Source organism: Garra rufa, chromosome 21, assembly GCF_049309525.1.
Source record: "Garra rufa chromosome 21, GarRuf1.0, whole genome shotgun sequence".
NCBI classification, from domain to species: Eukaryota; Metazoa; Chordata; class Actinopteri; order Cypriniformes; family Cyprinidae; genus Garra; species Garra rufa.
This window is the reverse complement of record NC_133381.1, coordinates 30,301,016-30,313,648: the sequence shown is the minus strand read 5'-3', so window position 1 is coordinate 30,313,648 and position 12,633 is coordinate 30,301,016. Positions and strand designations below refer to the sequence as shown.

General features: G+C 39.2%; 1 protein-coding gene across 1 annotated transcript; it reads left to right on the top strand.

The window, feature by feature from the left end:
* The first annotated feature begins 5,824 nt into the window (after nucleotides 1-5,824).
* On the top strand, nucleotides 5,825-11,606 carry ngb (neuroglobin). The gene is made up of 5 exons (XM_073827274.1): nucleotides 5,825-5,970; nucleotides 6,203-6,436; nucleotides 7,129-7,237; nucleotides 9,235-9,354; nucleotides 9,512-11,606. Exons 2-5 carry the CDS (start codon nucleotides 6,339-6,341, stop codon nucleotides 9,662-9,664), a joined length of 480 nt encoding a protein of 159 aa, XP_073683375.1. The 5' UTR covers nucleotides 5,825-5,970; nucleotides 6,203-6,338; the 3' UTR covers nucleotides 9,665-11,606.
* Nucleotides 11,607-12,633: the final 1,027 nt, after the last annotated feature.

The following is a 12,633-nucleotide window of genomic DNA, read 5'->3' as shown; positions in this document are numbered from 1 at the left end:
TTTGTATCATATAAGTGAGACCTCCACTCCTGAGAGTTTCGGTTCTAGGGCGAACAGAGCGTTGCTAGGCTTCCTCTCTGTGCAAGAGAAGCTTTCTGCTGAAGCCTCCGCTCTCCTCAGAGCTTGAGTGTCGTTAGGTTAACACCTCCACTCCATATAGCTTTCTCAGTGGTTGAGTGTCGCAGGCTCCCTCTATTTGAGTGTTCTGTCTAGCCTCTGCTCCCCAGAGATACAGGCCGCATACAGCTAGTAGGCACTTTCTATGCCTCGCTAATTATTTTGGTAGAGTGCTACCTAACCACTCACCAAGACCAGGTGTTGTAGGCTTGTTTCCCTAGAAACAATTAAGAAGCCTCCACTGTGCACAGCTCTGCTTCTAGCATGGAGCTTTCTGTGAGCCTTGTCACTTTCAAGCGTGGGGTGTAGTCAGGTCTCCCCTCCTCTAGAGGGTTCTCAGTCTGAGACCTCCACTCTGAAGAGCTTCCTTAAGGTTGAGCGTCGATAGGCTGCTACGCGCTCTAGAGAGCCGTCTTGCTGAAGCCTCCCCTCTCCAAAAGCTCCGCTTCTGGGCTGTGCTATCGCCCGAAAAACATGTGGTGTTTCCCTCGCTATGCTCGGGCACCTCCTCAAACCCACAAGAGTGGTGATTACTCACGCAAGTCCTTGAGCATTCCTTAAAATCCACATGAGTGGTAAGTGCACTACCTAGGCACTTTCTGAAATCCATACTTATGGTAAAGGCCCCCCCCCTGTGTGCCGGGTCCTTTTCTGAAATCCTATACGGTGTGGGTCACGCAGGGAAATCCTCCGTTCCCATCTTCGAGTTGATTCCAAAACCTCTAGTTTTTTCAACTCCATTTGATAGCACAGTGTAACAGGTCTCCTCTCTGTCAGAGCCACAGTACTAAGACCTTCACTCTCACAGTTATGGCAGCTGGTAGGCCCCCGTGTGCCTTGCTGACCGTTTTTGGGGGAGTGCCAATTCTCCACTCACCAAAAACTTAGTGTCGTAGGCTTCTCTCTCCAGAGATGCAATCTCGGAGCCTCCACTATACAGCTCTGCTTTCAGCATTAGAGCTCATCTGTGAGTCTTGTAACATTACCTCAAGCGTTGAGTGTAGTCAGGTCTCCCTTCCTTACAGGGTGTGATTGAGACCTCCACTCTAAGAGTTTCTGTAGGATTGAGCGGCGTAGGCTTCCTCTCGCTCGACAGAGCCTTTCTGCTGAAGCCTTACCTCTCCAAAAGCTCCGCTTTCAGGCCCTGCTACCGCCTAGAGATTGCAAGATGGTGATTTCCCTCGCTATGCCTGGGCACCTCCTCGAACCCACAATAGTGGTGATTACTCACGCACGTCTTTGAGCACTCCTTAAAATCCACATGAGTGGTAAGTGCACTACCAAGGCACTTTCTGAAATCCATATTTATGGTAAAGGTCCCCCCCTGTGTGTTGGGTCCTTTTCTGAAATCCTACACGGTGTGGGTTACGCAGGGAAATCCTTCGTTCCCATCTTTGAGTTGGTTCCAAAACCTCTAGTTTTTTCAACTCCAAACCAGGTAGCACTGCTAGCAGCATTGAGTGTCGCCAGGCTCCCTCTTGTTTGAGAGTGTTCTTGCTGAAGCCTCCACTCTCCAGAAACGCCACTCAGGTAATCCTGTTGCATAGGTTGTTGAGCCTCACTGATTACCTCCAGTGTTGAGTGTAGCTAGGTCATGAGACCTCCACTCTTGGAATTGTTTCCTGCTAGCACAGGGTGTTGCTAGGCTTCCTCTCGTTGAAGCCTCCACTCTCCAGAGACTCCACTCAGGTAGTCTGTTGTATAGGCTATTCAGCCTCACTGATTACCCCAGTGTTCGAGTACAGTTAGGTCATAGACCTGCACTCTTAAACTTTTTTACCTGTTGGCACAGAACGTTGTCAGGCTTCCTCTCGTTAAGAGAGTCTTTCTGCTGAAGCCTCCGTTCTTTAGAACTCCGCTTAGTATGAAGGTTTCTTTGTAAAACTTCACTACTCTCTGTAGCGTTGAGCGTAGCAGGTCCTCTCTCTAGGGCCTCCACTTTGAGAGTTCCGTGCTGGGTTAGCCGTGCTAGCTGTGACGCCCTGAGCTGACCCACGAGGTCGAGCTCAGGCTCGGGCCCAAGCGAATTTCGCTTATGCAGGGGTGATGTTCCTTCTTGACTCCTCATTCAGTCAGTTGATCACTCCTCCCTCAGCATGGCGGCGTTAGTATAGACGTTCCCAAAGTGTCTACCAGGACGCAGCGTAGAGTTCCCTCCGGAAGGGAACGTCTAGGTTACGTATGCCATCTCGTAGCCATGCCTCGGGCCCTGCTGATGTCTCCATCAGACAAAAAGATGGTTGATGTATCCACAGGCGCCCGTTTTATACTAGTAGGCGCCGTGTTGATGACGTCATCGGCTAGCGCCGGCCAGTGTCAAATTCACTGTCGTTGTTCTATAGCTTGCTTCAGAACCGGTCATGCTGGAGGCAGTTCCCAAAGTGTCCACCAGGACGCAGCGTCTCGTTCCCTGTCCTCAGGGAACCGGGGTTACATACGTGACCTAGACGTTTTCACAGGGTATGATGATTTTCTATAGGCACTGTAAAAAAAATAGGATAGCATCGGACGATTGCAATAGAGCATGTAATGATTCACAACATAAAACATTTAAGAACCACTTAACTTTTGGGTTTAAAAATTGGACAAAAAACTTCTGTGGCAACTTAAACCTCGCATTCTGGAAATGTCAATCTAAGAAATGTGTTTTACTTAAGTCTGTTAAATGTGTTGATTCAATAAAGCTGACTGGCAAACTCCATGTCCGTCTTGTCTGTTTCATGCACGCACATCAGTCAAGTCATTTAGGGAGGACAGAGTGTTGCGTTTGAGTGACAGCTTCTATCTTGAGCTTTAAGTGTCAGTTAACTGAAAGTTCAAGTGCTCCTGCGAGGTCGCCATGGCAACTGTGCTCTCTCCTGTCACACTATCTTCAAGTGCTTTGGGTCTTGCTGTCACAACCGAATGTCCCTTACACTGATAACATGCTAGATATAGCTCTGAATCAGGTAGGACATAAGGTGCAATTTATTCAGGGAATCCCTGCAAATATATTTGTTCATCTACATGCGATCATGAAGAAAATATAATAAAGTAAACAGAGGGATTGACTAAGATTTCTTAAAGGGGTAGTTCACCCAAAAATCTAAATTCTGTCATTAGTTACTCACCTTTATGTTGTTTGAAACCCTTAAGACCTTTGTTCATCTTCAGAACACAAATTAAGATATTTTTGATCAAATCAAAACCGTGAAATTGTGGAACTGTTGTGAACGCACAACAAAGAATAACCCAGGAAAAAGAAATGGTTGAAGTTATTTTTGAAAGTATTCTTGTAGCTTCATAACGTTACGGTTGCATCAGATGTCACATTAACTATTTTATTGATGTCCTTACTACCTGTTCTTGGCCTTGATTGTAGTAAAAGCTCTTGGATTTCATCAAATTATCTTAATGTGTTCTTAAGATGAACGAAGGTCTTACGGGTTGAGGGTGAATAATTAATGACAGAATTTTCATTTTTTTGGGAGAAATAACTCTTTAATAAACATTTTTTAAGAACTGAGCCTGTTAATCTGGACAAAGGTGACTGATTTTAATTGAACCTAAATACATAGGCTACAATATTATGGTGTGGCTGGATACATTTCAACATGTGCTTTCCAGTGCATTTCTTTCATTCATAATATGTTCACGCTCAAGGCATGTCAAACTGTCAAGTTTCTTCAATAATTATTTGACTTTATACTGTAACTTTACACAACTGTTGGAAAGTTTGATAAGATTATTAATATTGTTTAAAAGAAGGCTCCCACCAAGTGTGTATAATTTGATCTAAAATACAGTAAAAACAGTCATATTTTGAAATATTATTACAATTAAATAAAGTAACTGTTATAAAATACGCTCTCAAAAATAAAGGTGCTTTAAAAGGTTTTTCACAGTGATTCCATAGAAGAACCATTTTTAGTTCCACAACCATTCAGTCAAGGGTTCTTCAAAGAACCATCAATTTCTTACCATTTTATAATCTGAAGAACCTTCTTTCACCACAAAGAACCTTTTGTAAAACAGAAAGTTTCTTCAGATGTTAAAGGTTCTTTATGGAACCATTTAGACAAAAACATTCTTCTATGGCATTGTAAAGCACCTTTATTTTTAAGAGTTACATAAGAGAGTAACATATTTAAAAACTTTATGTGTGTGATGGAAAGCTAAAATTACAGCAACTATTAGTCCTAAGTGTCACATGATCCTTCAAAAATCATTCTGATTTCATTTGGTTCTAAAGAAACATTTCTCATCAAAGTCACATTTGTGACCCTGGACCACAAAACCAGTCATAAGGTTAAATTTTACAAAACTGAGAATTTTACAAAACTAAGCTTTCTATTGATGTATGGTTTGTTAGGATACAATATTTGTCCGAGATACATCTATTTGAAAATCTAGAATCTAAGGGTGCAAAAAAATCAAAATACTGAGAAAATCCCCTTTAAAGTTCTCCAAATTAAGTTCTTAACAATGCATATTACTAATCAAAAATTACATTTTGATATATTTATATTATGAATTTTACAAAAAAATCTTCATGGAACATGATCTTTACTTAATTTCCTAATGATTTTTGGCATAAAAGAAAAATCAATAATTTTGACCCATACAATGTATTTTTGGCTATTGCTACAAATATACCCCAGCGACTTAAGACTGGTTTTGTGACCCTGGACCACAAAACCAGTGGTAAGGGTCAATTTTCTGAAAATCCATTGATGCATGAATTGTTAGGATAGGACAGTATTTGCCCTAAGTACAGCTGTTTAAAAATCTGGAATCTGAGGGTGCAAAAAATCAAAATATTGAGAAAATCGCCTTTAAAGTTGTCCGAATGAAGTTCTTAGCAATGCATAGTACTAATCAAAAATTATGTTTTGATATATTTACGGTAAGAAATTTACAAAATATCTTCATGGTACCTTTGCTTAATGTCCTAATGATATTTAGCATAAAAGAAAATTGATCATTTTTACCCATACACTGTATTGTTGACTATTGCTACAAATATACCTGTGCTACTTTTGTGGTCCAGGGTCAAATTTTTCAGATGGTTTTGGCTCTGTGTAGTGCATTAGTACACATATAGTTTCTAAAAAACTAGCAAAAACTTTTTATTGAAACTTAAAATGTTCTCTGATGGTTATATAAGTCTTATTGGTTCTCAATGGAATCTTTATTTATATGAATACCAACCTCATGCAAGACTTGTCTGTTTGTATTTAAAAGCAGAAATACTTCAATTATTTATGTTCACGTATTTACAGAACAGTATTTGATTTGATTATAGAGAGTGTCTGAAGGTGTTATTATTTTGTTGAAGGCCAGTCTCTCACCTGTAGGAGGAGCTATGGCTCGTAACATGTGCTATTACCAGGAGAAGCGAAGATTAGAGATGTTTCATTTCTATCCTTATTTACTGTCCATATGAGCACAGGGCTGAGAGTATTTAGGACAGTTACAGTATGACTGAATAAAAACACAACACACTGAAATAAGTTTCTTTTCTTTTTGGAAATGCAGGAGATTGTCAATAAGCTTTCCTCATCCTAGTTTGAATGCACATCAAGCAGCATCTATGAGGTTACATGCAGCAGAGAGGGGAGAGGGAGCAGATAGAGGGAGAGATAAAGAGAGAGAAAGTGAGTGTTTGCATGTGTGTGAGAGAGCGGGAGAGCAAAGAGGAAAAGAGAGAGAGTGAGACAAAGAAAGAGAGAGAAAGAGAGAGAGAGAGCAAACACAAGGATAGCAGGCTTGACATATACATATTCGCAGTGAACAAACAGAAATCCTAATGCCAGAGAAAGACAGACGAAGCCAGTGAGAGAAGAAGGTCACCTCTAGAGCAGTGAAGGAACGGTACGTCAGTTGTTTATTGTGACCATAAAGTCAGGGCTAAGTTGGGTTTCTTCTCTTCTAGATGTTGAGTGCATGAAGCATCTGCTGGAAAGCGTTTGCAGCTAAATTGATTTCAATGCATTGCAAATAGATTGTAAATGAAATGTAATTGAACCTATAGACCCTCGTGCACGCTCCTCTGATAAGTCTAATTTGTCCTTGGAAATTGATATGCAATGTTGGCACTTCACAGGGGGGTCCTACCTGAAGACTGAACTCTGGAAGTCTGGAAATGGGAATTCAGGAGGTCCTGCTTTAAACTGAAGAAGACATTTTGATGCCACACCACTGAAAGACGACCAGGGAACACAGCATTACTGAGGGTCACAATGGAGAAACTCTCTGAAAAAGAGAAAGGTCTGATTCGGGACAGCTGGGAGAGTCTGGGGAAGAACAAGGTGCCACATGGAATTGTTATGTTCACGAGGTAATATATCAATCACGCTGCATGCTGGCTAAAACTCTTTCGCAGCCAGGGATAATGCTATGCAAATTAGTCTGCATGTTTATTTTAGAAAGTTGCAGATAGAGCTGTACAGCTCAGCATTTTTATCTACATGTATGGTGTTTTTGTGGGACAGATGCATTTGTCAAAAATGATATTGCATTTAAAATAAGTACAATGTTTTAGATTTTTATGCAAATAAACAGTTAATACATGTAGTGATTGGCAATCAAAATAGAGTATCCTTGCGCTCCATAATCAAAGACTGTACTGATAATGAAGGTATAGCAATTCAACAAACTAAAGCATAATCTCTTAAATCCATCAAAAATTCCCCGTCAGTCTCCCGCTGTCTGTTCGTCTAACCGCAGCTCAGTAAGAGGCTTGACTTGTTGCTTGGCGACAGGGAGCAGCAAGATCATTTTCATCAGAATCACCTTCTCAGATGAAAGATGCTACCAAGTATTACTTTCCTGAGTATTCCTTTTCAAACTCACCTTTTCAGAAAGACAAAAGTGAATAGAGGCTACAAGAGAAAAGGATACCCAATGTCAAATGGCTAATTTAATTATCATTCTTGTTAAGGAAATGTGCAATAAGCAATTGTGGTTGAAGACCCATGTCAATGAACTGCTTTGTAGCGCTGGCTAATTAAATGTAACATTTCTTGTTAGGTTATTTGAGCTGGATCCGGCACTGCTTACTCTCTTCAGCTACAGCACAAACTGTGGGGTTGCACCTGAATGCCTCTCCAGCCCAGAGTTCCTCGAGCATGTCACCAAGGTGAGCCCAGAGGTCAAGTGTGTAAGTAAAAGTGCAGGAACCTACTTTTGGGGAGTTCTTGATATTTTCTTATGCAATCTTACATCCATGTGTTCTCGTTCTACATCACTAACAACTACCAAGTTCAATTTCAATAGTCAAGAAACGTAGGTACAGAGGATACGAGCAGACAATGACAGAGTTTGCAAGTTTGAAACTTCTTGTGTTCTCACTCAAGACAAGAGATTCCTTCTGACGGCTTGTGAAAGTAAACATTTGTTGTTTTGTTTGCCATAATATAGCATGGGAAAAGCATATTTATTGACATTTTTATTTAAATATTTAAAAGAATTATAATACTGGCAAAACATAGGGAATATTGCACACACTGCTTACACACTGTGTAAACATAATGTAAAAATTAATTTTAATAAATGTTTTAATTATTGTGCATTACATTGTGCTGTCCCACTATTTATATGCACTGGGATCACAGAACATCTCAATTTTTACATAGATGCCAGTGTTTCCCATTCATTAACTAGAGTGTGGCGGCCCGCCACAGTCTAATCTGTCCCGCCACAGTTTCATAATAAACCGAAAATATATTCATACTCGTCATTTTAACATAAAATGTCTTTAACGTTGTGTTTCTTGTCATCGCTTTGGCAAAGTGTCCATCAGACGAACTAAGCGTAATTATGGCGTTATCCTCTCATCAAGCATGTTAGTTGAGCAATGAGATCACAGCCCATCTCAATTTTCACAAGGATGCGTTTTGTGTCCTCGTCCTTTCAGAGTTCTTTCAAGGTAGTCTGGCAAAATCAGACTTTATGACTGTTCTTTTCATTCTTAGAATTGAGAAACAGCCTTGTCGTAGCGCTGTTGGCAATAACCGAAAAGTTTCATTTATTCCTCACAAAGAGGAAGGGTTGTGCTGTCCTGCTTTTAAAAATGCACAGGGACGGTCAGTTGAGCAACAACATCCCAGCAAATCTCAACTTCACAAAGATGCGTTTTGTGTTCTTGCGTCCTTTCCGAGGTCCTTTACGGTAGTCTGGCCATTCTTTATGAAAACACAAGACTGTTCTTTGCATTCTTATTGTCATTGCACACTGAGTCTAAAATTTTCGTATGCGTTTTTCCTTTTTATTTTTTGTATTCGTCTTCCTTTTCTATTAAAATCTCAATTCTCACAAAGTTGCATTTTGTGTCCTTGCATCCTTCCCCAGTTGTTTCAAGTAGTCTGGCAGGACCGGACTTTATAAGAACGCAAGACTGTTCTTTGCATTCTTAGAATTGAGAAACAGCCTTGGCATGGCATAGTTGGCAATATCCGAAAAGTTAGTTTGTTCCTCACAAAGAGCAAGGGTTGTGCTGTCCTGCTATTTAAGATGTACCGGGTCGGTCAGTTGAGCAACAAGATCACAGCACATCTTAATTCTTCCAAAGATGCGTTTTGTGTCCTTGCGTCCTTTCCAAGTTCTTTCAAGTAGTCTGGCAAGACCGGACTTTATGAGAACGCAAGACTGTTCTTTGCATTCTTAGAATTAAGAAACAGCCTTGGCGTGGCATTGTTGGCAATAACCGAAAAGTTAGTTTGTTTCTCACAAAGAGCAAGGGTCTTGTTTAGATGGACTTTTTAATCCTAATCCCCAAAATACACCAAATGTCTTTGAAAGCTGCAGTAACAAATTCCTCATTTTATGTGTCAAAAGATCATTGATATGTTTGGTTGTTTGTTGCACCATAGAGCCACATGGTTCATTTACTGTAGGACCAGGGTGTCCAATCCTGCTCCTAGAGTTGAACTCTAACCCCCCAAAAAACACCTGAACTAGCAAGACATCCAAGCAGGTGTGTTGGAACAGACTGAAGCTAAACTCTGCAGGACATGACCTTTCAAGATTTGTTGCCCCTGATTTAGGCTATAATGCCTCTTTCTGTTGACTAATGTAAAAAGTTCTGAGTTTACAGCCATGTAAGCCCAGCTTAAGATCATTTGTATATCTGTTCAGGTGATGTTAGTGATCGACGCAGCTGTGAGCCATCTTGATGACATACATACATTGGAGGACTTCTTGTTGAACCTGGGGAGGAAGCACCAGGCAGTTGGGGTTAAGACTCAATCCTTTACTGTGAGTACACTTTGCCTGCATGGCAGAAATTACATATTGCAACCGTAACACTCAAACGTCAAAGATGACATTGAGATTGACAGTGATCTTCGGAAAGAGTCACGGTGATTTTTCAAACCACTGGTTGATTGATTGGATTGTTTCACATGTTCCTTAGGTGGTTGGAGAGTCCCTGCTCTATATGCTTCAGTCCAGCCTGGGTCCAGCCTATACAACAGCACTGCGCCAGGCTTGGCTCAATATGTACAGCATCGTGGTATCAGCCATGACCAGAGGCTGGGCCAAGAACGGCGAACATAAGTCCAACTGAGAAGGAGGTTGATGTGAGATTCACACTGGAACATGCTGGTGGTCACAAGATTCTCAAACTAACTTCTCAAAAATCTTTTCAAAGAGTGAGGGGCTTGGATACGGGATGACCACTGGGAAAATCAGTTCAGATGAGTTGTATTTTGGCTCACTGAACAGTCCTAACTTTGGTAGATTGGTCTAACTGTAGACTGAGATTGTAGATAGAGATAACGAAGCCTATGAGGTTGAAGAGCGAAGAATGCAGGACATGGATAGTTTAGGGTTGAAACTTCAAAAGCAAAATTTGCTTTGTACATACAGTAATGACTAAGTACATATAGTAATGACTAAATGTATTTCCTCAAACTATCTTAAATGACTGTCTTGATGTATTGATGTTTTATGTGAGTGTAAAACAGAGGTTTGACTATGCACATGTCAGCTTGGTCAACTTGGAAATGTTTTATTCTGACGCCTCTTGGAATCAATTTCGATAAAGGCCTTTAAAGCCACTCCAATTGAACCCTAAATTTGACAGAATTAATTCTATACCTTTGCCTGTGCTGTGTTTAAGTTTACTGTAAGTTTAGTGATGTTCAGTAAGTTATCTGAGCATGAACATAGTAGTATTTGGCAATATAGTCCAAATGATAATGTCAAAGACAATAAGCAATCAGTAGCCATACATTTTCTTTACTGTTCATGTGAAATTTTGTTTGCCACATTCTTCAATCATTAACAGTATTTCTGGCGATGAAAGTAAATGACAAGAACTGTTACATCCGAAATAGCTTTTGGAATTTTTAGACTGTTAATTTATGAACCTGTGCCATGTCATAAGTTTACATTTCCATTGTATGGGATTATACTCAAAGCACTCTACTTCAAGGCTTACGTATGAAAGACTTGTGTAGACTGTTACTTCACATAAAGTGACTGTTATATCATAGTGACTAGATGATTTGTTCACCTATTTACAATTGTAGATAGTCAAAAAGTCTTAATGCTAATGACCTGGTCTAGTGGGCATTAGCTATGAATAAGAGTTTTATTTCACATTTTGCTTCACAGTTTTTGTGAATAATATTTTTTAATAATAGCAAATTGCATTAGTTGGCTTATTACAATCTTGTAAGTTAAGAACATACACACTCTTATCTAAGATAAGAATATTTGTTGCCATAATTATGAGCTATAGTAAACGTTAAAAGCGATGATAACCTTTTTGCTGCTATTCAATAGCTTTGTAGAAATGTTGTCCTCTTTATATGAGAGATATTTCTACATTTAAATGGTTCAGGCCAAGTATTTTAAAGTGCATAGAACTGTCACAGATATTGAAACTGCTGGTACGTTACTTTATATGACAAAGCCTACTTTAGGTATATAGCCTTTTCTGTATATTTAGGTGTATGTGGATTGATTATTTAATTTTATGTATTGCTCAATGGTGCACTATGATACTTTTTTGTGTAAAATGTTTATTTTATTTTCGCTCTCTTAAAGACTGTTCTCTTTTTCTGAATATGTATGTACCACCGCTTTCCAATAACCTCTAAGATGTCCGTCTTAATGGAATGATTAGCTTATTAGTATTGAAAATCTTTTATGAAGATGCAATGGTCACGACATTTTCAAGTGAAAGCGTTCCTTTGTGATAAGCTATGTTTATTGAAGTGTTGTGTGTGTAGTGTTTGCTTCTGTGCTTTTTCTCTTGATATTCTGTGACTGAATTGTCTCAATGTCTACCTCACTGAAGCAGCTGATATTAAACAGCGATGTTATGACCTGGCTCCTCAGTAACCAAAAAGTTATATTTCAGTTACACTGTACATCCTATTTCCTCAGCCAGTCACCAATCAAACTAGAATCAGGATCAGTCAAGGCTCTATGTAAACACGTGTTGGAAGCTTATTTGTAATAAATGACAGAAATAAAGAATATCTTTCATATGGGTCTCATATGGTGTATTGAGTTTCTATTTCAATATGTTTGAGCTCTCTATAGATCTGAGTGTCATATTTATAATATTAGGAGTCAGTCACATCATAGTGGTATATACTGTTTAATTTTGAAAAAACGTTAACCGTTAAACTTCATGAACTTTAAGAAACATATAGTGATATTTTTACATGGCTAATTTTTAAATGACCCTGAATCCTAACTATGTAGTTTCAGCCTTGCTGTGACTAAAAGTTATTCAGTTTTTTAAACAGTATGTTCGCTTTGTTATTGTATAAACCAATAAAATACATACAGTGGCATGTGAAAGTTTGGGAACCACTTGCAGAACCTGTGAAAATGTAAATAATTTTAAGAAAATAAGAGAGATCATACAAATTGCATATTATTTTTTATTTAGTACTGTCCTGAGTAAGATCTTTTACATAAAAATTGTTTACATATAGCGCACAAGACAAAAAAATTGCTGAAATGATTAAAATCACCTCCTTCAAAAGTTTGTGACTGTATTATTTTGAGAAACATCTTTTCACACTGAGGACAATTGAGGAACTCAAACACAACTATTAAAAAAGGTTCAAACATTCACTGATGCTCTAAAAGTAAACACGATGCATTAAGAGCCAGGGGGTAAAAACTTTTGAACAGGGTGAAGATGTCCAAATTTGTATTATTTTGTTGAAATATAATTTGTTTCCCATTTAGTCCTGCCCTTCGGAAGCAACAGAAGATTATTTCATGTTTCCTGGAAGACAAATTAAGTAACATTTACCTTGATCTTCAAATTCAAAAGGTTTTCACCCTCTTAATGCATCGTGTTTCCTTCTAGTGCATCAGTAAATGTTTGAACCTTTTTTAATAGTTGAGTTTGAGTCCCTCAATTGTCCTCAGTGTGAAAAGATGGATCTCAAAATCAAACAGTCACTGCTGGTAAGGGTTCAAATATGCAAAAGATGCTAGAAAACGTCTCAGGTTACGTATGTAACCCTGGTTCCCTGAGGGAACGAGACACTGCGTCCTGAAACG